Raw genomic sequence first — 23,202 nt, forward strand, 5'->3', positions numbered from 1 at the left:
GGGAACACCCAAACAAAAAAAGAGAAGAAAAAAAAGAGGCATGGATGGGGTCCATACTGGGGTATCATGTACACGCTTGCGTTCCCAAGATTGTATTTTTAAACAGTAGCTGAGCCTTGATCACGGCAATTCCTACTCAACACTCGCTGTGTGTGCAGCACACCATCTTCTATGATTAGAGAGAAGTCCTGGGTCTCATGCTCACCCAGCCCAGCCCCAGTGTGGGCAGTGGGCAGCGTGCGGGCAAGCAGTTCCCGGCGGGTACCCTCAGGTTAGTCGATTCTTGGTCTGGGTCATGCCTTTTACCACCGAATGTGATCCATCCCTCGTTTCAGGCCAGGTATTTTTTATGCAAATGTCTATGTACCGGTACATGCGCGAAATGCTGATCTGGCGAGCCCGCAACAGCTACAAAAACCGGGACTTCCCCACCCTACCTGTTTCCTCCCTTTCAACGCGTTGCCACCAAAGTTCGCGATTTTCGAGGTAGATGAGTGAATGAATGATTTGACTGATTGCCGCAATCGACCTTGTACAATGATGGATGGGCAATGCATTCAATCAGTCACGCAAGCATTGTAGAGAGAACAGGCACTGTATTTCCTCCAACGGACGCGACCTCACAAGACGTGGTGGTAATTAATAAAAGACGCTTGCAGCCCCTTGAGAAAGTGCCAACCCAATGGGAGACTGTCGCCTTGATGGCTGGGAGGATGCCATTTTGTCTGGCAGAAACATGATACTACGGTGTTTCCCATGCAGTAGAGAATTCCTGCTGTCTGCCGCATTGCCGGAGGTGTGTTGTGTGGTTTTCAGGCGAGATAGCGCGTCGTGGGAGCTCCTTCATCAATCAGCCACGGAAACGCCTCTGGTGACGATCTGAATGAGGAATGCTGACATGAAGAGAAACCTTGAGCCATTTTGCGCCGTCAAGCTAGCACTATCAGGATCGCGCCCCCTTTCCGTCCTTTTTTGACCAGCAAAAGATTTTTTTGGTCTTCTGGGGAAGTTGCAAAGTCTCTCAGCCTTGGGAAGGAGCTTTGCTGCAGGTCATCATCCTACTGCAACGCGACGCGCAAGACGCAGCGGCGGACTTGCTTTCTCGGAAGTAGTGCCAATCACACTGTGTCTCTTGCCTCACGTGCGTCCCCCTGCAACCGAGCTGTCCTCCTCAATTCGCTCACGTCGTAATTGTGTACTGTGTATGACTAAGATGATGATGTTGCGCTGAGACCTTGTAAACCCCTGCGTTTACTCGGCTCAGTTCGGCCTTTCGCGGCTTCTTGTAGCTGGTGGTCTTTTGATTATTGTTTTAATGCAGTCAAACGAATGTTTGCTGCGAACCCTTGCATGAGTGCGTAGAGAACTAAGTTGTCACGGCCTTTTTGGCTTCTGGCTTCTGCATTACAACTATCCTAACAATGTTCGCGGACCATCATCTCAGGATTCGAGAATTGCTGAAGAGGGAGGACCAAGTGACTGCTGCAAATTCCATTGGCTCGTGTGTGCCTTGGACTATCGTGGGCCCTTCCTTAGCAAGTGTTGGCCCGAAATTCATGATAAACTCATAATCTGCATCGGGGGGCCTGTGGTATTGATAAGACTTCAAACTTGAAGATCAGACGTTTGACGGACTTACCTCGATGGACCACTAGCCCTGTGAATGCGTACATGCTGCGGTAGGCCCGTTTCCTGAGGAATCTCAGAAGGCCACAGGAAGAGCCAGCCTGAAAGGCAGCCCTGTGAATCGGCCGACCTAATCGTTATGTCGACCCTGCTCCAGGCTGTCTTTCGTACGGTACCATTGCTCTCTGCGAATGGCGAAGATATTCGTCTTACACTCATCCCAAGTCACCTCACTCCGGGTCAAGCACCACATCCCTCAGCTCCGAATCCGCCACCCAGTCCACGCCACTGCCCGCCACAATGCCCGCCGCTGTGCCCTTAATGACTCTCCATCTCTGCCTGCTGGCCCGGAGACGCGCCTCCAGGGCCTCAATCTGCTCCTTCGCGGCAGGGTCGTCCGCGATGGCCCCCTCGCGATCTCTGTCGGCTTCCTTGGCGAGGCGCAGGACTTCGCCGGCGAGCTCACGATTCTTGCGACACGCGCGCAGCGTCTCGCCTTCAACCTCGCTCAGTCGGTCAAGGACCTGGCGCAGGGTCGCCGACTGGACGGCGACGGAGTGCGCCGTACTGTCGCGAGTCCGGATCCAGGGTTGCAGGTCTCTGAGAGGTGATCAGTGGCCAGTGAGCAGAAAGAGCTGATGAGGATGAGGGAATACTAACTCTTCGATGGGTGATGCGTAGGTGCTGTTGTGGATGGCCTTCAGGATGGGATTCGTGATGAGGACATTGTTCACCACTGTGTTGCGGAGGTTGTAAAGGGCCATCGCCTCGAGGAGTTGCTCCCTGGCTTCCTTGACCTCCTGAGACTCTGACCCATTCTCGACGTCTGCTTCTCGCCCGCTAGGATTGGCGCTTTCATCTGTCGGGATTTCAGCGATGAAGATGAAGCCAAAAGGTATTTATCACAACGGACCTGCAAGCCGGACTCTGGCTTTGGTCAGGGCGACCTCCAGTTCCAGCCTCTGCGCCTGGTCGTAAAGGCTTAATATTTCCTTCTCCTCCTCCGAGAAGGGCGGCGCTTCGTCTATGCCATTCTCGTGAAGTGCATCTTTCATTTGCACGTCATCCATGGTGGTTGTTGTCCCTCAAAAGTCAAAGTTTGAAACGGCAAAACGCACGAAATCAGTAAGTTGAAAGCAGACGCGTCGCAAGATTGATGAACGCGTGTTGTACTTGGGTTCTAGGAGAGAGGACCGGGACTGTAGCGGCTGCTACCAACGGCCCAGAGCTTGGAGTCAGTCCGGGCTGCTACACCCAAGACGCAGCACTGAGAGTGATAACAGCACCCAAGACAATACCGTCTTTTAATTATCGGATTCTTCTCTTCTCCTTTATCTAATGTTCTTCTCTTTTTCTTCTTCCTTCTCCTTCCTTCTTTACTTTGATCAAAAAAAAAAAAAATCACGGGCATACATCATAGATGAATGCACCTGACTCGACATTAGGCATCTTCACATGTAGGAAGGATTGCCTACCCTAATTTGCTATGATTACCTTTGGTGAATCTGCATCACAGTGACAAGAGACGTAGGCGCAGGAAAGTCCATAGCACACAAGATATTCCTCCAGATGAGGAGAAAACCATGCCAGGTGATCCGACAGTAACATCCTCCAAGGCCGGTCATTCTGTTAGAAATCTTGCGGAGTTGGCCCCTTGACTGGTGCTGCCCAACCCTTTGTTGTACCTAGTGAGATAGCCTGACAGGGAGGGTCACGAGGGGCTGCCTGCTGTACTGCAGTGTACTGATCACTGATCGTCATCCCAACCTCTCTGACTCCAAAGACTGACACATGCCATTGCTCTTCACCTCAACCTAGACCCCAAGTCCAGCTCAGAGGAGCTCATTAAAACCCCCGCCTTTTGTCCTCCAAATCCTCCTCAAACGATGCCAGCTTCATACCAGCATCCGTATCCAGACTGAGACACCGGACCTCAAACCCTCCCAACAACCCCCCTTCGAACGCCAGCACTTTGACGGCATGAGCGAAGAAGATGGACCATGGCCACAACCCCGAAAACCCAGGTGCTGATAGCCCATAGTGGGCAGGCCATCGAGATCGACACCTCCCGATTCTCGACCGTTGATGACTTCAAAGCTGCCGTGTCGCGACAGAGCTCCATCCCACCGCAGTACATCATCGCCCTGAATCCTCAGGGGAAGCCCGTCAAGCTCCAGAGCCTTCCGTCAGAGGTATGTACAACCTCATGATCTTGTGCGGGCGCCAGGAGACTGGCTGCGGTGTCAATAGGCCGAGGACTGTATCAGCACTGAACAAGAAACCCATCTCACTAGAACGAAATCTGTGTCTACGATATCCGAATATCACAACCGACCTCCCCAGGCGGCGCTCCCCCGATCCAGGTCGAGATTGCTCCTCCAACACCATACAACCTGTCCGACCCTCCTAACCGCATCAACGACGCCAAGTCGCAGCAGTCATGGCAGGAACTATTCAGGAAGCGCCACGTGTGGGTCACGAGGGCGGTAGACGACTGTGCGCACATGGCGCAGGCTGCAAGAGACCGATACGGGGAGATGGATGTCATGCTGCGCTGCCTAGATGCCGCCGTTGCGAACCTCGAGTCTGTCGTAAAGGCGATGGAGCCGAAATACCAGGAGCTGAAGAAATGGGCGACCCCAGCGCAGACCGAGTACAACCTGCTTGTCACGAGGTGGGAATCATACCTGGGCCTGGCACGGAGCATACCGATATCTGCTGAAATGGCGACTTTCATGACGGGCCGAAGCAGCAACTCGAAAAACAGACCGTCGCGGCAGCCGACGCTGGAGGACCTTCTGGATTTGGAGACCGTCAAGAGAACCGGTCGTCAGGCCCCTCAGGCCCTCCGAAAATTCAACCAGCGTGTCAGCGAGCTCGACAAGATTACTGCGCGTATGTTTCAGAATTGCCAGGACGTCGCCCGGGACTTTGAGCGAGTTATAGAGCGGTCTGCGATGAACCACGACGGCGAGGCTGCGCAGCTGCTAGAGGATATCGAGGCCATTGCCAAGAAGATCAACTCGGACTACGACACGACCTTGGAGTTCACGAATACAACGAATGACATTCGCCAGGCGTCAAAGCTCGCGGCGCACCACACCGAGAAACTCTTGCCATTCATCAAGAATAGAGCTACTGAGATGGACGGGATGCTTCAATATGCGACCCAGGCCCGAAATTCTCTGGCCCTCGAGTCGGTGGACTTCATGCGGACTATTACGGATGTTACGTCCCTTACTGCCACGGTGAAATCACAAATCAATACGATCGGCTCGGAAGAGGAGCTCGCAACCTTTGACTACCTCCGACTGATTCAGCAAGTGCCATTCATGTACGCCTCGTTCGCTGTGGAGGCCATGAGGCGCCGCGAATGGTACGACAAGGTCAAGGTCGACGCGTCCACCCTGGCCAACGAGATGGCGCTATTTCAGGATGAAGAAGGCAAGCGGCGCAAGAAATGGATGAAGTCTGTTGAGAATTTATATGGCCCGGAGGCACAACCTGGATCCGGTGGGGTGATTGGGCTGGAAGTCAACCTGCACGGACAAGAGGATCAGTGGCCCAGTCTGACCAAAAAGGATCTGACGGATTTCTATGAGACGTTGCAGAATCAGAAGGCTGAGCAGGAGCTGCTTGACGACATCGGCAAGCTCATCGTAGATCTGAACAATCCAACGAAACAGCAGGCGAAGCGGATGAAAGCGTTCAAAAACGGCAGCATCCACGAGGCATCCCTTGGGAGAAGCGGCTTACTGATCCGGGGCGACGAAGACATGCTCCGGTCGATCCAGGAAGAAAAAGCCCGCGTCGAGAACAAGCTGAAGACGGCGGAAAGCCGTGTGAGACGCTTGGAAGACCTCCTGCATAGACACAGCTCCGCCTCACGGCCATTGTCGCAAAATATCTTTCAGCCTTCCATGCAGCAGCTCGTCGCAGGCAATGGTTCGACCACGTCCATTCAGAGAGAGGACCGCCGTCGGTCATCTGTCGACGTGACAGAGGGCGTCCATCAACAGCGGATCCAGCAGCTCGAAGGAGAGCTCAATGCTGAGAGGGAGAAGGTAGCCAACATGGAAAAAGACCTCTCCGCCCGCACAACCCAGCATGAGAATGTGGTCGGTCAGATGGAAGAGGTCAATTCTACGAAGAACGATCTTTTACGAAACATGGAGGCCCAGAAAAAGGAGTTCATGGAAGAACGCAAGTCTCTTGAGGACGAGATCAAACAGCTTAGAGCCCGCATTGAAGACAACGAAGATGAAATGGAACATTTCGACGAGTCGAGAGAAAACGACAAGGTCCATTTTGACGCCAAAGTTCAGACTCTGGAGGAAGAAATCGCAAGCCTGACAAAAGAACGGAGGGACGAGGTTCTCAAGTACGAAGGTCAGGTTGAATTCCTCAGAAAAGAGTCCAAGCTTCAGCGAGAGCAGGTGGATAGCCTAGAAAAGCAGCTTCAGTCTACGCAGGATGAGAACAAGACTCTCGCCAAGCGGCTGGAAACCACCGACCAAACCATGGAAACCCAACACAAGACCCTCCATGACATACACCTTCAGCTCGCACCTGGAGAAGAAGTTCCGCAGGATCTGGATGACCTTGTCGAAAGCGTGCTGAATAGGTGTGCTGAGACACTCGAAAAGGCCCAAAATGTCGAGGGCGACATGTCCATCATCAGAACAGACCTGGATGACGCCCAGGCCGTGGTAAAGGATCTGAAGGCTGAGAGAGCGAGGCTCGAGAAGTCGCTGGCAGACGAGGAGAGCACAGCCCTACAGCTGCGAGAAAATCTCGGCGAAGAGAAAGCGCGCGTTGGGGCTCTCGAGGGCGAGCTCGAAGAGACACGTGCCCAGCTCAATGAGCTCAGGACGAAGATGGCGGACGGCGAAACTGGGTCCGAGACGCTCCGCAAGAAACTTGAGGAAGAGGAGAGAAAGATTACCACAATGACAGAGGACCTGGCATCGAAGCAGTCCCATGTTGGCAGCCTCGAGGAGGAACTCCGTCTCTTCAAGGACAAGCTTGAAGAGTGCCAGGCAAAATTGGCTACACTTACCGACCGCTTTGTGGCTCGCACCGGACACACGAAGGATCTCACCCAGAAGCTTTACACACAGAATGACCGCCTCTGCCGCTTACTTGAGCGCCTCAACTTTTCAGTCACCCGGAAGGATGGCTCCATGATCATTCAGAAGATCCCTCGCGCGGAACGGTCCACAACCCTTAATGAGTCTACGGTAGACCCCAGCGCGTCTATTCGAAGGTCAGGGACCCTCAGCAAGACGCCTGACAGCAGCGACCTCGAGCTCCTGTACTGGATGAACAACGCAGACCAGGCCATAGAGAGCGAGAAGTATCAAGCCTTCATGTCTGAGCTCGGCATTTTCGATATTGATAGTTTCACCGAGACTATCTACAAGCGCGTCAAGGACGTCGAACATATGGCCCGCAAACTACAGCGTGATGCACGCTCATACCGCGACAAAGCACATGCTCTCCAGAAAGAAGCCCATGACAAGATCGCTTTCAAGAACTTCAAGGAAGGCGATCTAGCTCTGTTCCTTCCGACTAGGAACCAGATGACCGGAGCATGGGCTGCTTTCAACATCGGCTTCCCACACTATTTCTTGCGAGAACAGGAATCGCACCGCTTGCGGAACAGGGAGTGGCTCCTGGCTCGCATCAGCCGTGTGCAGGAACGAGTGGTGGATCTGTCCAAGAGCTTGAGCAATCAAGCCTTGGGCAACGGTGGAGCTGAGACTGAATCCATGGACGAAGAGAATGACAACCCATTCGACCTCTCGGACGGTTTGCGGTGGTACCTGATCGACGCCCAGGAGGACAAGCCCGGCGCACCCTCGACGCCGGGGCTCGGGAAAACCACTGTCGCTGCTAATAAGGTCGACGCCGTAGCGGAGAAGACCCATATCCGCAATGCCTCCGGGAAAGGCCTTGGTCTAGTCAATCGTGCACCGACTGGCATTGACGGGGTCAGCAAGACCCTTTCGAAGAGCCTCGAGAGCCGTCGCTCGAGCACAAGCTCTAGGCGGGCAATGCCCTTTGGGATTGGTGGGAAGGGGAGCGCCCTGGCCAGCGATGCCAACTCGCTACGAGCTGCAGCTGCTGAATCGCCTGACGTGGCCGCCGAATCAAGCGCGCACCAGGGACCGAGCACCGCAACAGAGCAAGCCAGCGCAGGCGGCGCTGATAATGAGGCGTCAGAGGCAGGCCCGACGGAGCAGCAGGAGCAGCGATCAACCGAAGACGGGTCGCATGGCCCCGAGGTGCGCTATCAGGATCTACTCGGACCATAGTGACGGTCTCAGATTGCTGACTTTTGAAACGTGTTGTTTTTTTGTGTTGCATAGCAAAGCCATTACGGCTCGCGGCTTCTTCAACAAGCAATGTTGCAGGCAAGGCGGCCGAAGCAGTTCAGATCCCATCTTCTGCGACAGCAAGACATGAACGCGCCCTCGAAGAGTGATGACCCATCAAGGGTCATTCGGACCAAAAAGGCATTGGGAACCGCCCTGGAGTCTAGAGAACAGTTCTGAGAGTGGCCGGAAGGCCAGTAAATGACCACTGAATGATGCATTGTGCAAGGCAGGGACGGCGTCTTATCAAAAATTGATCTCGGCTACCAACTCGTGATGGAGCCACCAGAAACTTTTGGGGCCTCGCGTTACTCGGCGTTCATGCTACACACCTAAAGGGCCCTAAGTGTGGGACATTCGCACCTTAGACGCGTCAGATAAATGGTTCTTCTTGGGTGGAGGATATGCTCTATCTTGTCTACAGGCGTCAGGGTTTGTTTTCTTTCTTTTCTCTTTATAATGTGGAACAGAAGGAGGGTCAAAGGGACCTTAGCCTGTAAACTCTATGCGGCATCATCAATACTAGCATATTTATTACCTTTCAGATGGCAGACGCGCCATGGGCCTTGTTTCCTGCGCCGTCACTTCACATCTATGTGCGTCGACTTCAACAAAACTTCACGGGCATCTTGATATAAATGGAAGATGTACTCGCAAACTGGCTTCTTTGGAGACGCTCGTAGCAGGAACAAGCCACTTCTCTCTGTTCCTGGGATTGTTCCCCCCCCCCCCCCCCACCCAAAAAAAAAAAAGGACGTCAACCGCAAGAGCAAGTCTCTAATGCGGTACAACCGTGATCGTCCTTCTGATGGGCTCGACCCTCGCCTTGCCAACATGCGCCCGGATCTCCACCTCGAACGATCCAATCTTCTCCACCTTGTCCACGCCAGCCCCGAGCCCAATAAACTGGATGTCCTCAGGCTGCACATGGATGCGGACCGCCTCCGGGTCGAGCATCATCTTCTCCTTCACAACGCTGGCGATGTGCTGCAGCGACACGGACCCGTGAATCTTGCGCCTCTCCTCGGCCTCCTTCTCCTTTTGCCTCTGCTCCCTCTCCAGCTCCTCGGCCACCTTAGCCGCGGCCAGCCTCTCTTCTTCCTCCTCTTCCTTCTTCTCCTCCTCCTTTGCCTTAGCGGCCTTCTCGGCCTCGGTCTGTCCGCGCAGCATGGACCGCCGCTGTTCGAGTGGTGAGAGGGCCTTCTTGGCCTGCTCCGATGTGGGTTTGGCTGCCGCCTTTGCGGACTCCAGTGCCGATGCTGAGGATGGTTCTGGCGAGGCGGTTGTCTTGCCAGCGGCGGGAGGAGGGTGAACGAGGCGGCGCTCGAAGATGAGGGTCTCGTCGATCAGGGTCTGCATCAGCTCAAGGGCGCGGTTGGGCTGTGTATTGTCAGGAGTCAGCTTGTTTGTCGATCGCCCAGGCATCATTATCATCACCACCGCCGCCGCAGCCGCCAAGCCAGTGAGAAAGGGGAGGAGGAGGATAAGAAGCTTACAGGGAGATGCTCAATCTCAACAGCAGGCTTTGCGGCCTCGAACACGGGCGCTGCGGGCGGAGCACCAAAGGCCCCGAGGGTCGAGCCGAGATTCAAGCCGGCGACGGCATCGACAGCGTCGCCGCCCGCAGACCCTTCGCGCCTGTTCACGCCGAACATGTAGTCACGCTCGCCAATGTCCTGCTTGGTCAGGCCCAGCTCTGAGAGGCGGGCGCGCGTCATGTACTCGGCCTTGCGGTTGGGGAAGAAGTGGTTGCGCATGCGGCCACGATCGGTGCGGAAGATGGAGCCTGTTTTGGGGGGGGGGGAAGAGCGTGTGGTTTCAAGGTCCTTTGGTAAGCAAAAGTACAGTCTAGAGAGGAAGAAGAGATATAGGAGGGATTGAGAATTAATCAATGATGCCTCACCTTCTGGTCCGAACTGCGGGACATCCTTGAGCAGTCGCACGACGACGCCTTGGTCTCGAAGCCGACCCTCTGTCTTCTTCCCTCGCACCTGCGTCAGGGCGATCGAGGCGTTGCCGGTCTGTGATGATGAGGCTGGTGATGTGATTCGCCTGAGACATGCCAGACATGTGGGCGGTCTGCCCACCAGAGGCGAGGTCATGGTGGGGGTAAGCTGTCAGATCGAGGGTGTGGGTGGGCTGTCTGCTGCGTCCTCCTACCGCATTCACGACACTTTTTTGAATGGGGAAGATTTCGCGTTGCGAGCTTTGGGGATTGCAGTCAGTAGACTTTCCGCTGCCACCCCCCCCCCCCCCGTGTGTTCATTGGCCAATCGGTTGGGGTACCGAGTAGCTGGGGTCTCCACCTTAGCTTCTTGGGCCCAGGCCTTGCTATACTGAACGGTAGTACGTACTTGAGTACTATGGAACATTCACATGTAGTAAGTAGTAAGACGACTCTTGAGATCCGACCCAAACTTAAGGAACGATCAACTTCAACCAAGGCCCCTGTTGCTAATGCAAGAATATACGCCATGATGAGGCTCTATTTTCATCTTCTTGCTACCAGTCTCAGAGTCAGAACTTACTTATATCTCAGAATGGTGTTCCAGTATTGTTCATTAATAATTATCTCGTTGCCTGTAAAACTATTACCCAACAAATAGGTGTTTGGTCTAAGTCTGTCTGTCTACCTTGCGCCAGTAAAAATGCCAAATTTGCCATCCTTCTCAAATGTATCGAGCCACTCGTGCATATCCGCCATGACCTCGTCCATGGTTGTCGTCTCGATGGCACCATCCTGCCAACTAAACACAGCACTCACAGGTCCATCCTCCACCCCGACGACGTTCACGTTAAAGGCCGGTCCAGCAACGTGGACAGGCTGTGTGAAGAGCGCCCTCGTGATGTGCCAGCCCCCACGGTCCTCACCAATACTGCCCTTGATCGTCCCGATATTAGAAAGGGCCCACGTGCCCGACCTAGCCTTTCCGATCTTTTCCAGCCACCATTTGTTGAAATCGCCAACGTATTGCATCATCCCGACAACGTCGTCGTTGGGCAGAGTGGCGACCTTGGCCTTGATCTCATTGCGCCACGCCGCGGCCAGCGGCCAGAGAAGCGAATCCTCGGCAATATCGTTCTCGTCGCCGCGCCGGCCCAAGCCTGCCCGTAGCTTGCTCACTGTAACGGCGTCCCACACGCTGTTGGTCCCCGTGTTGAGATCTGTCAAGACCCCCGTCAGGTCCATGTTGACGCCAGGAGGCCGCCTCGCCCAGGGCAGGAGACTAATAGCCGTCTCTCCTGCGAAGGACGAGGCGACATGTGCAGGGACTCGCTTAACCATGGCAGCCAGTGTGAGAATGTGCAGGATGCCGCTCAGGGTGGTCCCGTGGGCTCTGCATGCGACGATGAGACGGCGGACGGTCGGAGGGTTGATGGTGACCAGGCGGAGGTGGAGCGTGTTGGGCTCGATAGCCACTGGCTTTCCAGTCCAGGGGGCGGGTGGTGGCGTGGATTTCAGCCACAGCGGACCGAATGCATCCCAGAGGGTTTTGAGAAAGTAGGACCAGGAGATTTTGAGGTCCACGAGGTCTTCCTGGCTGGGTGCGAGGATAAGGGGTGCCTGTGCGTCAAAAGTGAGAATGTGGTCCTTCAGCTCCGGCGGTGGGCCGTCGGAAGTTGTGTTCAGCTCCCTAAGGAGCTCCCTGTGGAAGACCGTTGTGCTCTTTCCATCTGCAAGCGCATGGTGATTTGCGAAGACCAGGTCGAGAACGACGTCCTCAGGTGTTCCGCCTGCCTCGTCCTGAACGACAAGTAGCTTCCAGGGCGGGCGGTTCGCAATGTCAGGCCAGAGCTGTTCCAGCCTGCTCTTGATGGCCTGCAGGACTTGCTCGTCATGCTGCGCTGGGTTCGTCGTCGCCACGGTCCTCCACTCCACGAAATCGTGCAGGTCCATGGACGGCACGCTCACGAAGCATGCCTTGGTTGTATCCTCGCCAGTGATGCCGACTCTCAATCCGCCAAGACGAAGGACCAGTCGTGCCACTGCCTGCTCTATAACCTCTCGGATCGGGCGGCCCCGCAACGCCTCCCTTGAGAGTACATACTGGCATGAATTCGCGATGCCCCGGTAGAAACCTAGATTGTGTCTCGAGGTTGAGAAGTGCTCCCTGTACAATGCAATGATTTTTCAGTAGAAGTTAGACGAGGTGGAAGAGCGCGAATGGACAGATGAAATGTCACGTACATGAGCCCACACTGGCGGACGACTGTTGACTTCATCTTGTTACTCAACGCTGCTGGCTCAGCGTTCGCATACTCTTTGGCGTGATAAGAGCCAGTCGTTCACGTTAGACAGAGGTGGTTTTGTAGCAAAGAAGAGACCTCAAGAGCTGTAGAAGACCTGCGATTCTCTTAGATGTAATGGTGTCTGTGTTGTGCCTGACAAAAACCTTGTCTATGAATGTTTACAGTTAGGAGGATCAAGATCCATCCGCCTGGCACAGCAGCATCTCAAAAATACCCATGCACCTTGAACGTAAGCGCCCTTAACCAGCCAGGTGGAAAGAGGAAAGCACAGTATTCAGTATGTACTCAGACTGAAGCCCAATCGACTGACTGATCAGCATACCAAGCTCGCATGGCGGCAGACGAAAGCTTTATCTCTATTGAGATATTTCCAGCGATGCGTATCATCTTCTCTGCTATGGCATGGTAAGTGGTACTGGTGGCTGTCTGACTTCGGACGGTTCCGAGGCCTCAACCCGATTTAAGCTACTGTTGGTAGTAAACCGGGCACTAAATAGAGGGGCACAATGCGACAGCTTTGTACCCGTGAACCCCTGCCACGCCTGCTATTTGACCCACAAGCGCGCCAACCCCGTCACCAGCAACCTTCCCCACGAAGCCTTCCAGGAACCTCTGATGCCAGCACCAATCGACATCGAACCGCACTACCGTCTTCACCTGTATGGCGCACTGACAAAGCACATAAACAACCCCCTCTTTACATTCTATTCTGTTATTTTGGAACGCGACTGTTCGTACGACAGTTTCCCCAAACCGCGACGCGCTTGGTATGAAGAAACGCGACGACAACCCCGACCTTTCTTTCACTACCTACAGAGAATGCCGACTGTCGCACCCTGACTTCCTGTCGTCGCATCCCTTCGAATGATAGGAAATGAGCTTCGGAGACGAGAACGGAGAGGAACCGATCGTTCTACGGACGCGCGCCAACAGTAGAACCCAACTGCCTCCAGCTGCGACCGCCGACGACCACAGCGCAAAGACCCACGACCGCGCGCATGACGGTTTCGATTCCAAAGAAAACAATCGTCCTTACGCACGCGAACCCCAAAACACCATGGCGACCAACGCCAGCCACACCAAGAAGCTGAGCTCGGGCTCAGCCTCAGGCTTTCACTTTCTCTCACCTGAAACCTCCCGCATACCCCGACCAGCCTCTAGAGCGAGCGCCACACGATCGCCCCGAAGACCCTTGGAGCTTGACGAGTGCATTAGGATGGCACAGGAGAAGTTTGGCGTGAACTACAATCCGGGCTCCCCTAGCCCTGCTCCACGACCCACAACCCGTATCGCTGGCACCGCAGACCGTCGCACGCCGACTATGCCCTTCACCGACAAGGCAATCGATATGGGCCGTGTTGGCGTCAAGCACACGCGTCGAGAGAGCACCCTCAGCGCTAAGGGAGCCTTGGGCGCCTTGTCGCGCGACGACGAGGAATCAGACGAGGAGTTTGCGCGAAAGATGCAACAATTCGATGAAGCTGAGAAAAAGATGAGGGCAATGAAGGAAAAGAAAACATGGGTCAAGCGCAATGGCGCGTCCCCCGCAGTCCGCAAGGCAAGTGCGTCCAGCGCCGACGATGGTATTATCGGCAACAGCAACTCGGGCAGCAGCAAAAGCCAAGAGCCGCGACAAGACTGGGGCAAACCCGACTCCTCCTATTCCAAGGTCCTGCAGAGGTTTGCGGGCAACCCAGAGTCTGCTGCAGCTTTCAACGAGAAGCTTGGCTTCGAATACGTCAAGGATGAACAGCGCTTGAAGAGGAAGGCCCACGAGCAGGATACTGGCATGGCCGCTCCGCGGGCAGGCACAACAACACCTCCTCCCAACGATGGCTACTCTTGGCAGGTGGACGACGATTTCACAGCTGAAGATCTCCAGGTCTCCACCAGCCCCCCTGTAGGCTACGCACGCACGAATACCAAAATCGATGAGATTCGAGAGCTGGAGCGTATGTTTCCCGCAGAGAACAAGAAGCCATTCAGCCCGCAGCGCACGAACGCCCGCCTCGACGAGATTCGCCGCCTGGAACTGGAGGCCGAAGACAGCTCTCCAACCACTCAGGTGGAGGTTGCTGATGCGCCTCCAGTCTATTCACAGCCCTCAACAGCCGGCGGCAATGAGGATCGCGCCCAAGATATTGAGGGTCTTTCCAAGAGAATCGCGAGCATGACACGTCTAGATGCGATCTCCGAGAGTGAACCCAAGTCCAATGCTGAGGCGCCGCCCCGGTTCAGCCCACATGATGCATCGAGTCCAAAGGACAAATCGCAACAGAAGAGCAGCTACAAAAGTCTGGACGGAGAGAGACTTCGGGACAACCCCGTCACAACAGCCTTCTCCAGTGCGCCTCAAAATGGCGACAAAGAACCACAACTACATCAACAGGGTGGCGACGACGACAATGCTCTGCAGGAGCAGGAGGCAAAGGTTCATACTCCTGCAAAAGAAGACTCCCAAGATTTGCTCAGAAGATTGGCCAGGGCATCCAGCAAGAGTCCCAGCCCCAGTCCGTTGCAGGATCAAAAGGTTCTCGAACCTCGACGAGAGCAAGAGCAAAAGGTGGAGGCCGTACCCATCTCAACCGACCGATTCAGTACTTCAGCTGTTAAGGACAGCGAAGTGGATGGAGGCCCCGCAGCGCCTGTCTCTCTTGTAAACAAGGCGCTCTCACCTTCAAAGCACACAGTTGGCTTCGCCGGCATCTCGCGTTCAAACTCCAACAACTCGGTCGCATCTAAGTCGAGTGTTGTATCCTGGGATCCTACTCCTCGCATCCAGGCCGAAGCTAAGCTCTTCGCACTGGGAAATGATTCGGAACGAGGATCACTCCGTGCTCCGTCACCTATACCCAACTCTGACCTTGACGAGGAGGAGGAGGAGGAGGAGATGGACAAGGATGCAGATGAGACACCCCGACCCAACAGAGTCGATCCTCTCAGCATGCCCACACCGGTGGTCACTGGTGCCTTCCTCGAGACACCCGCCCCTGTCAAGGCTGAGCAGGGCGGTCGCTCCCCTTCCAGGTTTCTGTCGCCAGAAAAGCGCGGTCCAAAGGATCGAAACCTTAGCACGTCGCCACGAGGAACTCGGTCTGAGGGACACCGGCGGCCTACCCGTCAAGCGTCGTCCAGAGACACAAGAAGAACCAAGTCTACTTCGCGTCCCCGCTCACCATTGAGGAACTCAGTCAAGCCACCCACGGTTGGGGACGATCTTCGTGAGATCCTGAGAAAGAACGACCTGGATGATTCGACCCTGGACGATGTGACAGATCTGGTCCTGTCTTCGTCGGATCCTGAGAAGCTGGTGGAAATCCTCAAGCCCAAGTCTAAGGGTGACATGGATGAGCTTCTCCAGGATGAACAGCTGAGGAGGCTGAGTGGCATGAGCGAGGCGCTGAAGACGGGCCTAGCAGGCATTCGCACGGCCCGGAAGGGCATCGAACGCCTCGAGGGCCAAATTTCCCGCCCCGAGACCCATCCATCATCAGCTACCAATGGGCTTGCCATTCCTACCAAGAACGATGGTTTCACCTACATTCAAGTCCCAATTCCACGCCTCTACCGTACTAAGCCCAAGTTTCGACCTACTCTGCTGGGTTTCCTCTTCCTGCTTTTGAGTTTCTGGCACATATATTGGGCCGTGGAGAACGTGTTCTACGATACGTGGGGCAAACAGAAGGTCTGCTACAGAGGCTCGCCATGCCGCTGGGATATGGATGATCCTGAGTATGGATTTGTCATTCCTGTCAAGGTTGACGAGTGGATTACTGGTGGTGCAATCCGTCCACATGCCGCTCGATGGCTAGAGGAGGCCCAGGACAGCTGGGCAGACTTCGAGGATTGGTTGACTGGCACGGACATCCGCAAAGTCAATCATCAGGCCATCCGAGACTCGGCAAAGAAAGATCAGTACTGGCGACGAATCGAAAAGAAGGGCCTGTTCCCCAAGTGGAATCCGGATCCTTGGATGCGCCCACAGTTCGAGGCCTGGGAGCATGAGGCACAGGCGAGAGAGGCGGCTGAGGATCGTGCTGTACTGGGATATAATGATCCAGACGAGCCTACAAACGACAGTGAAAGCATGGAGAAAGACCAGCCTATCTCTAGGGACTCAACAACGGTCGACTCCTCAGGTTCCTGGTGGTAATACGTCCCCGTGCATCCGACGAGAGGCAGTCTGGAGGAGGCGACTTTCGAGCGGCTTGTGCTCCTCCTCGCAAGAATCACGGACTGTCGATCCAGAAGGGAAGCTTGGCGAAGAGCTTCAAGTAATGTGTGCCCACGAAAAGAGTGGCTCCGACTCTAACAAAAACGGTTACGGCACAGCCGCCCGGCTGGGAACACCCGCGAGCAGGCCCAGCATATCTACACACAAATTGATTCCTCTACAAACACATTACCAGGAGTTTCGAGCTGAAATTCTCTTGCGGTCGGCAGCTCCAGTGCAACGCCCTTCTCCGTTGGATGCTAAATATCTCTCCCCTTTAAACCGTCAATCGAACCACCACTTTCTTCGCAACTTCAACATGATATTGAACCAAACTCGAACACATGGCGACGGCATACGATGAAGACTGGGCGCTCAGCATACATTACAATCTTGCAAGCTGTTGCTCTTGGTTGGTCATCCAACAAAACTCGAAAGTATTCACGGCGTCTCCTACCCAACTACGTGGAGAGTCAACCAAGAGCGTGGCTCTTTGTACTCCTTGTACATCAAAACAACTGTATTATCATGCAGTGCATAAATAAACAACGAAAGAAAGAGGGACTAGGAGCTGCATGATTTCGCTTCTAGACATTTGCATAGCGATGAACCTCACGAGGACAAAAGCCTTGGGGTCTGGCGTTTCCAACATTTCGAACGGGACGGCAAAATCTGAATTTTTCCAAAGCAGAGCACGGAGTTGGAGGGAGGGTTCTCCTTTTCTGTTTTTGTTCCTTCGCGCCCAAAAAGGAGTGTGCACGGCGTTGGATTGAGGGGACCTTGATTATTTGATTGCATTGCGAATCTGTGCAAACCTGGACTGAGAAGGAGGGGTCTCCTTGTTTTCTTTTTCTCGCACTTCTCCAGAAGTGCAAATGGCGTTTGGGGGGAGAAGAGAGACCTTGTGCTTGCATCTCCCACTTGTGGCTGAGTGTGGATTCTTGAGGGAAGGAGGGGTCTTGTTTGATCAAAGATGAGTGCAAACTGTGGACATTCACGGTGCAAACATGAGAAGATGAACGGGACAATGAAACATCGACTGCAACTACGGGATGGCGACTAGAACGACATGTGGAATGGGAAACTTGTGCCATACTCTCAGTACAGCATGCCATGTGTCATGTGGCAGTTGTCAATAGTTGTCAATACGAGATGTGTCCTTGAGAGAACGCAGATACAAATCAATATCTGTGCACCCGCACGCAAATGATATGTTCTAACCATACAGGCCCTCCTTGGCTCTCTAAACTCCTCCCTAATATGCTCGCTCATGAAACCTTTACGACACTGCTGAAATTCAAATCGGAGGTATCCTAGACGAACGAGGGGGAAAAGTAGGTCTACTAAACTCCTTGCGAACAATGCTTGCTGATAATCGCCGCAGAGACAAAACAGAACATCCGAAGAAGCCAATGGCTCAGGCTGCAGAAGCACCATCCAAAGCAGCAGCGCCAGAAGAGACGTCGTTGTCACCAGTGTGCTCGGGGACGCCGGGCAAATCGTCAGCACTTAAAACGCCAGCAGCCACACCCTCCGGCTTCTCTTCCTGTTCAGCAGGGGGCACGTTTGTGCCACTCGCCTCTGCCTCCTCGGCCCTCTTCGTCTCCCGCTCTTTCTTGATGCGGAACCATTGCGAAGCACGGGTACAATTCTTGCTCCACGCTGCACGGCCGACATCCTCCCAGTTCTCCTCGATCCAAGTTTTGACGCGGTCGACCACAAGCACACCGTGCTCGTCGCGCAGCTGAGGGGTCTCGATACCGTGCTCCTGAAAGCCATTCTCGTCCTCGACTATGATCTGGACGAGCGCGCTCCTCAGCCCGCCCCTCCAGCTCCGCCCTATCTCGTCGACTGTTGCGCCGGAGCCCTCCTGAGGCGGGGGCAGAACGTGCGAGATGTCCTCGGGGACGGCCATGTCATGCTTGATGAGCTTGTTCTTGACGAAGATGCGCGCCTTCTCCCTGTTCCACGCAGCCAGCTGGGCTGTGTACCGCGCCTCGGAGCCGGGAAACTTCTCGAAGGCGAGGCGCCGGACTTGGTCGCGCACGGCGGCCTTGGTGCGTGTCTGGGGATCTGGTGTGACAAAGCGGCCCGTGGCGAGGCAGTGTGGGATGAAGTCCTCGACCCAGCGGGCGAAGACGGCTCGCTGGCTCATGCGTTCTCGGTCGCCGGGATCGAGCTTGACCTTGGCTGCGGAGGCTTCCTCCCTGTCCTTGCTGCCATCGGGGACGGCAGAACCAGCCTCGTTGTTAGGCGCCTCAGGCCACAGGGTGAACCAGCGGCAGCTCGCGGCATACTCGAACATCTCGTCGACAGAGGGGAAGGGTGAGGTCCACTGACCGGCCTCGTGCTCCAGGGCCAGAAAATCAAGGAGGTCGGTAGGGTTATCCGTCAGAAAGACGCGAGCTTTCTTCCTGTCCTGGTTCTCGATCTCGGGAATGCGGATGTAGCAGGCCTCTTCGTCGACAGTGAGGCCAAACGGTCGGAGTATGGAGCCCAGGATGATCCACAGGTCGCCATGGGCATGTTTGCTGCGAATACTCAGTATGTATAAGAAGAAGAAAAAAGATGCTGACAAGAAAGGCATCTAACTCACAAACAACGCCACTCTAGCTCCTGGCTGGTGGCACACAGGCGAATGTCGACTTGGATGCATCGAGTCTTGGCCTCAAGCTTGGGCTCCAACGCGCTGCCACCCTCGTCCTGACCAACAGGAGACGTGTTGCCAGCGGCCTCGTGTGCCAACTGGCGTGCCATCGTGGGACCACTGAGGTCCTCGGGCCAGGGGATTGCGACGTTCTTGGCCATCCCCAACTTCCCCTGCTCAGAAGTCTGGACAGCCTTGAGCGCCGCCTCCACCTGGGCCCAGATGGCCGTCTTGTCGCTGCAGGAGGAGTCCTCGAGGCACACGAGGATGTCGATGTCGCCGTGACTAGTCTTCTCAGGGGCCTCGACGAGGGACTTGACGGCTGGGAAGAGGGGACGGAGGGCAGCAAGGCAGGCAACGAGAACGGTCTCGTAGACCTCAGGGATCATTCTGGGGGTGTAGAGGGCCCGAGGGCCAGAGGAGAAGGCTTTTCCGCCCATGATGATGATGGTGATGATGGTATTTGATCGGGGTAGCTGCGTTGAGAGAGAAGAGGATCGGGGACGGGTGATGAAGAAAACAAAGAGAGAGAGAGAACGGCAAATGATCGATAGGATTTGCTGCTGAATGAGAATTCGATGGCAGCAGTATCTTTTTTCTCTCTTTCAATGTGGCGAGTGGCCCTACGTCGAGGTCTCATGGCTTAGCAAGCCCTAGGAGAGAATCAATCCAAGTTGTCGAATCCATAAACTTTGCTTCCTCTTTTACGTCTCATGATTATCGAGAAGGTTTGGTTCCTTGGCTCAGTCCTTATATTAAGGAGATGTGCATTGTGCATAACAACATATCCTAGTTGAGGTTAGTATGAACTTATAGGAGTAGAACAAGACAGAAGCAAGAAACTTTATGAAAGGAAATGTTTGTACAGCATAAAAGTAGAGGAAGGGAGAAGAAGGCATCCGGAAGTCATGGCAAGGGCTGAGTGACTCACCAACTGAGCTGAGGGCCTGGGGAGGGGGGGCGGGGGTTTCACGCAGCCTGGGGATCAATTTGAAGCTTGGCCTCTCACCAAATGAGTCGAAGGATATAAGGTTCAAGAGATGGATTTGAAAAGGGAAAAAATGAACCTTCCCATATCAATGTTACATGTATATCGTGGTGGTACTTGTGTATTTCCCCGAAGTGCAACCTGTGATTATCAAGTGAGGTCCTGGCAGTTGGAAGTTGCTTGCGGGGGAGGGCGAATTGATTACTTAGATGTAGGCACTTGAAGATGTTCAACCAAGACTGGTATAAATTGAATGTCATTGATTGGGCGTTGAGTTTCAAAACATTCCAAGGCCTCTAATTCCGGAGAGTGGCGATGTCAAAAGGTAGAAAGGGTGGGCATTGAAAGTAACTATAAAGCTTTAGACAACAGGCATGGTGCTTAGATAATACAATTCTGAAGAGGGTACAAGCTATATCAAGCCATAACTTGCAAGGGGTCTCTACTTTTCTGTTGTCTTTTGTTAAGATGGATTTCATGTTTCAAAAGGATATAGAAAGAATTGATGTATATAGTGTCTTGATTCTTGAGGAAGAGGCGGATTGTGGAATATATTTACTACTGATTTTATAAACAATATATAGAAAACCAAGCTCATGATCAAAATGAAGAGTAATCCACTGTGCAGACACTTGACTGGCAATATGCAGCAGGAGAACCACTGACGAGAACAAGGAACTACCAAATGATGAACCATTCACCTTAGATTTTCGTGAGCCAGCACCCACTCCACAAACCCCAGCCCCCTCGCTCGAGCACAAGGTCTGAAAAACTGCAGCCAAATCTAACAGACCTAGCCATAGCCATATTAAGGCCCGAAATTGTACCACTTCCTCAGAGTTTTAAGTCAACCTCCACCTGCCCGTCAATGTACAAGACTCTCAGCTATTCAAGGTGATGAAATGTGAAACATACAACGAGAGCATCAGTAAAGCCTGAGAGGTGTTGGGAAGTCTACTTCTGGCATAATTCTGATGGCACAGATTGTGACCAAGCACACAGGATAGAGAATATTCAAGGTTGAGGATTGTCATGATTAGGGGTCTGTTCTCTTGAGGTAATGCTCTGTGATCTTACTATAGATACTTGGTATGCATAGTGATTTCAAAGACATGGGGGTTTTGTGCCCAAGTATAGCCTTTCTCATCCGACCCAGCTTGCTATTTGACAGCCACATAAGTAACCTAGGCATGTGCTGGCTTGGCTGTCATCTCTGTTCGGGTAGCTGTCAAATATTGGCCATGGCAGGGCTTAGTGTAAGCTCTTCATGCCGGCAGCCTTGCATTTCTGTGACCTTCAAATCCCCATTTGTCTGGCTCCGAGTGGTTGGTGTGTCCTCTGTATCTGGGAACTCCATGTTGGCTCAGTTGCTGACACTGTAGGGCTTCAGATACTCCGGGTTGTTCTCGATCTCCTCCTTGACCTGCACCAGTCAGTCAGCATTATCCTTCCATGCCAAGTTTCGAGTTTGATATTGGTATTGACTTACGATGTCAAGACCACCCACCAGCTCTCCATCAATCCACAGTTGTGGGTAGGTAGGCCAGTCGGCAAACTCCTTCAGACCCTGCCGCACCTCATCATCTGCCAGGATATTGAAGAAACCGTATTTGACCGAGTTCTCCCTGAGCATCGCGACCATCTGCCTCGAGAAGCCGCACTGCGGTGCGCTTGGTGTGCCCTTCATGAACAACATGACAGGAGCCGCCTTGACCAGTTCCCCTAGACGCTTGTTCAGATCCTCCTTCGGCAGCTCCTCATCCAGGACATTGCCGTCGCCTTCCCTCGCCGCTATGCCCGAGGTGGCGGCGCCGTTGCTGCTGGCGCCGTTTGTTGTTGCTGCGCCCGGCGCGTTGGGCTTGCCGGCCCAGCTCTCGATCGCATTCCTAACCTTGACCGCGCTGCTGCCGCTAACGGTCTCGAGCACCTTGCCTTCTTTCGATATGACCAGGAAGGGCACCGCTGTAACGTCGTACTTCTCGCTGATGTCGGACAGGTCCTCGGCGTTCAGTGACACCCAGGTGGTGCGGTCGTCGGCGGGGTACTCGGCGGCGAGGGTCTTGAGGACGGTGGCCATCTGGGCGCAGGGGGCAGCCCAGGGTGCGTGGAAGGAGATGACGAGGAGGGTGGTTGGAGGAAGAGAGGCCTGGAGGGCATCCCACTCAGCGTAGGAGGCGATCTCCTTGATGTTTGCCATGTTGCCGACTGACTGACTGGCTAGGATTCTGGAAAATCAGGGAGAGAGGATGAATAATGCGCGATGGGAACTGCAAAATCTAGAACCATGTGCTGTGTAGTTGTGTGACTGTGACTCAAGGCCCTTCCTTCGCGTCCTTCTTCTTCTTGTTGCCTTTTTGGGGGCTCGCTTTGTAATTATTCAACAAGTTTCCCAGCCTGATGGTTGTAAAGATTTAGGTGGATGGCGAGCTCCGGTTCAGGTCTAAAGTGGCAGCGATTACTTGAGAAAAGTAACCCCGCCGTCAAATCCCTGTGCATCGCTAAGACAATTTGCTGATTGGTGGTGGACCTTGCGTCATTGGGCTTTGTCCAGCCTGTGGTGCACGGACCCCCATCAACTTGTGCACAAAGAATGCTGGTATGGAGGCAACCAAGACTTCTAAACACCATCTTTTCTTTTTGATTTTGAAATTTTGGATTGCAAATCCCATCTGCTCTAATTCTCAACCCTCAGCCGCCCCCAATATGGCAGACGGAGCACTGGCAAGGCTGGCCATGCCGTCCTACCCTGCACTGGGCAGTGTCAGGGTTTGGTGGCTGGCCTACAAATGCACGATGGCGGCCCTGTCTTGATCGATACCAAGTTGAAGAATCAGACTCGAATCGTATCGAAGAGAACCAGCTTCCAAGGGTTCTCTCGTCTTATGGCGTCTCGCCACCTCCTCATCTCTGCGTGTGTGAGATTTTGGGAAGAACACATTCTAGCAAGTCGTACGCAGCCATTTGGGGCCGATTTGCGGCATGCCAGGACTTGAGGCGTTGAGAAGGCCGCGTCGTAGTGGGCTGTGCCAGCAAGTGGTGGCCCCCATGCTGTCCAAGCTTCCAGCCAATGACAGTGCGATCGCAAGTATCCCCGGCCTGG

The 23,202-nt window shown here is 54.1% G+C and overlaps 6 protein-coding genes across 6 annotated transcripts; 1 reads left to right on the forward strand and 5 right to left on the reverse strand.

The window, feature by feature from the left end:
* Positions 1-1,856: 1,856 nt before the first annotated feature.
* M406DRAFT_42447 (uncharacterized protein) lies at positions 1,857-2,681 on the reverse strand (the record flags this gene model as incomplete). The annotated part of the gene is made up of 3 exons (XM_040924193.1): positions 1,857-2,226; positions 2,287-2,452; positions 2,540-2,681. The coding sequence occupies 3 exons, from the start codon at positions 2,679-2,681 to the stop codon at positions 1,857-1,859; spliced, it is 678 nt and encodes a 225-aa protein (XP_040775837.1).
* A 6,099-nt stretch (positions 2,682-8,780) lies between these two features.
* Positions 8,781-10,105, reverse strand: M406DRAFT_259016 (uncharacterized protein; the record flags this gene model as incomplete). Its single annotated transcript, XM_040917271.1, has 4 exons — positions 8,781-9,048; positions 9,250-9,494; positions 9,650-9,789; positions 9,907-10,105. The coding sequence occupies 4 exons, from the start codon at positions 10,103-10,105 to the stop codon at positions 8,781-8,783; spliced, it is 852 nt and encodes a 283-aa protein (XP_040775838.1).
* A 527-nt stretch (positions 10,106-10,632) lies between these two features.
* Positions 10,633-12,227, reverse strand: M406DRAFT_340397 (uncharacterized protein; the record flags this gene model as incomplete). The annotated part of the gene is made up of 2 exons (XM_040921554.1): positions 10,633-12,115; positions 12,193-12,227. The coding sequence occupies 2 exons, from the start codon at positions 12,225-12,227 to the stop codon at positions 10,633-10,635; spliced, it is 1,518 nt and encodes a 505-aa protein (XP_040775839.1).
* A 1,084-nt stretch (positions 12,228-13,311) lies between these two features.
* Positions 13,312-16,407, forward strand: M406DRAFT_331197 (uncharacterized protein; the record flags this gene model as incomplete). Its single annotated transcript, XM_040920604.1, has 1 exon — positions 13,312-16,407. The coding sequence occupies one exon, from the start codon at positions 13,312-13,314 to the stop codon at positions 16,405-16,407; it is 3,096 nt and encodes a 1,031-aa protein (XP_040775840.1).
* Positions 16,408-18,055: 1,648 nt separating this feature from the next.
* Positions 18,056-19,554, reverse strand: M406DRAFT_239722 (uncharacterized protein; the record flags this gene model as incomplete). The annotated part of the gene is made up of 4 exons (XM_040916096.1): positions 18,056-18,310; positions 18,356-18,998; positions 19,064-19,212; positions 19,306-19,554. Coding segments are annotated over 4 exons (1,296 nt in total), but the record flags the coding sequence as incomplete, so codon positions are not given.
* Positions 19,555-21,131: 1,577 nt separating this feature from the next.
* On the reverse strand, positions 21,132-22,488 carry TRX (electron transporter activity protein). Its single transcript, XM_040915009.1, has 2 exons — positions 21,592-22,488; positions 21,132-21,525 (listed from the first exon to the last, which is right to left on the reverse strand). The coding sequence occupies exons 1-2, from the start codon at positions 22,297-22,299 to the stop codon at positions 21,466-21,468; spliced, it is 768 nt and encodes a 255-aa protein (XP_040776223.1). The 5' UTR covers positions 22,300-22,488; the 3' UTR covers positions 21,132-21,465.
* Between the last annotated feature and the right edge of the window lie 714 nt (positions 22,489-23,202).

Source organism: Cryphonectria parasitica (genome assembly GCF_011745365.1).
Source record: "Cryphonectria parasitica EP155 unplaced genomic scaffold M406scaffold_5, whole genome shotgun sequence".
Lineage (NCBI taxonomy): Eukaryota > Fungi > Ascomycota > Sordariomycetes > Diaporthales > Cryphonectriaceae > Cryphonectria > Cryphonectria parasitica.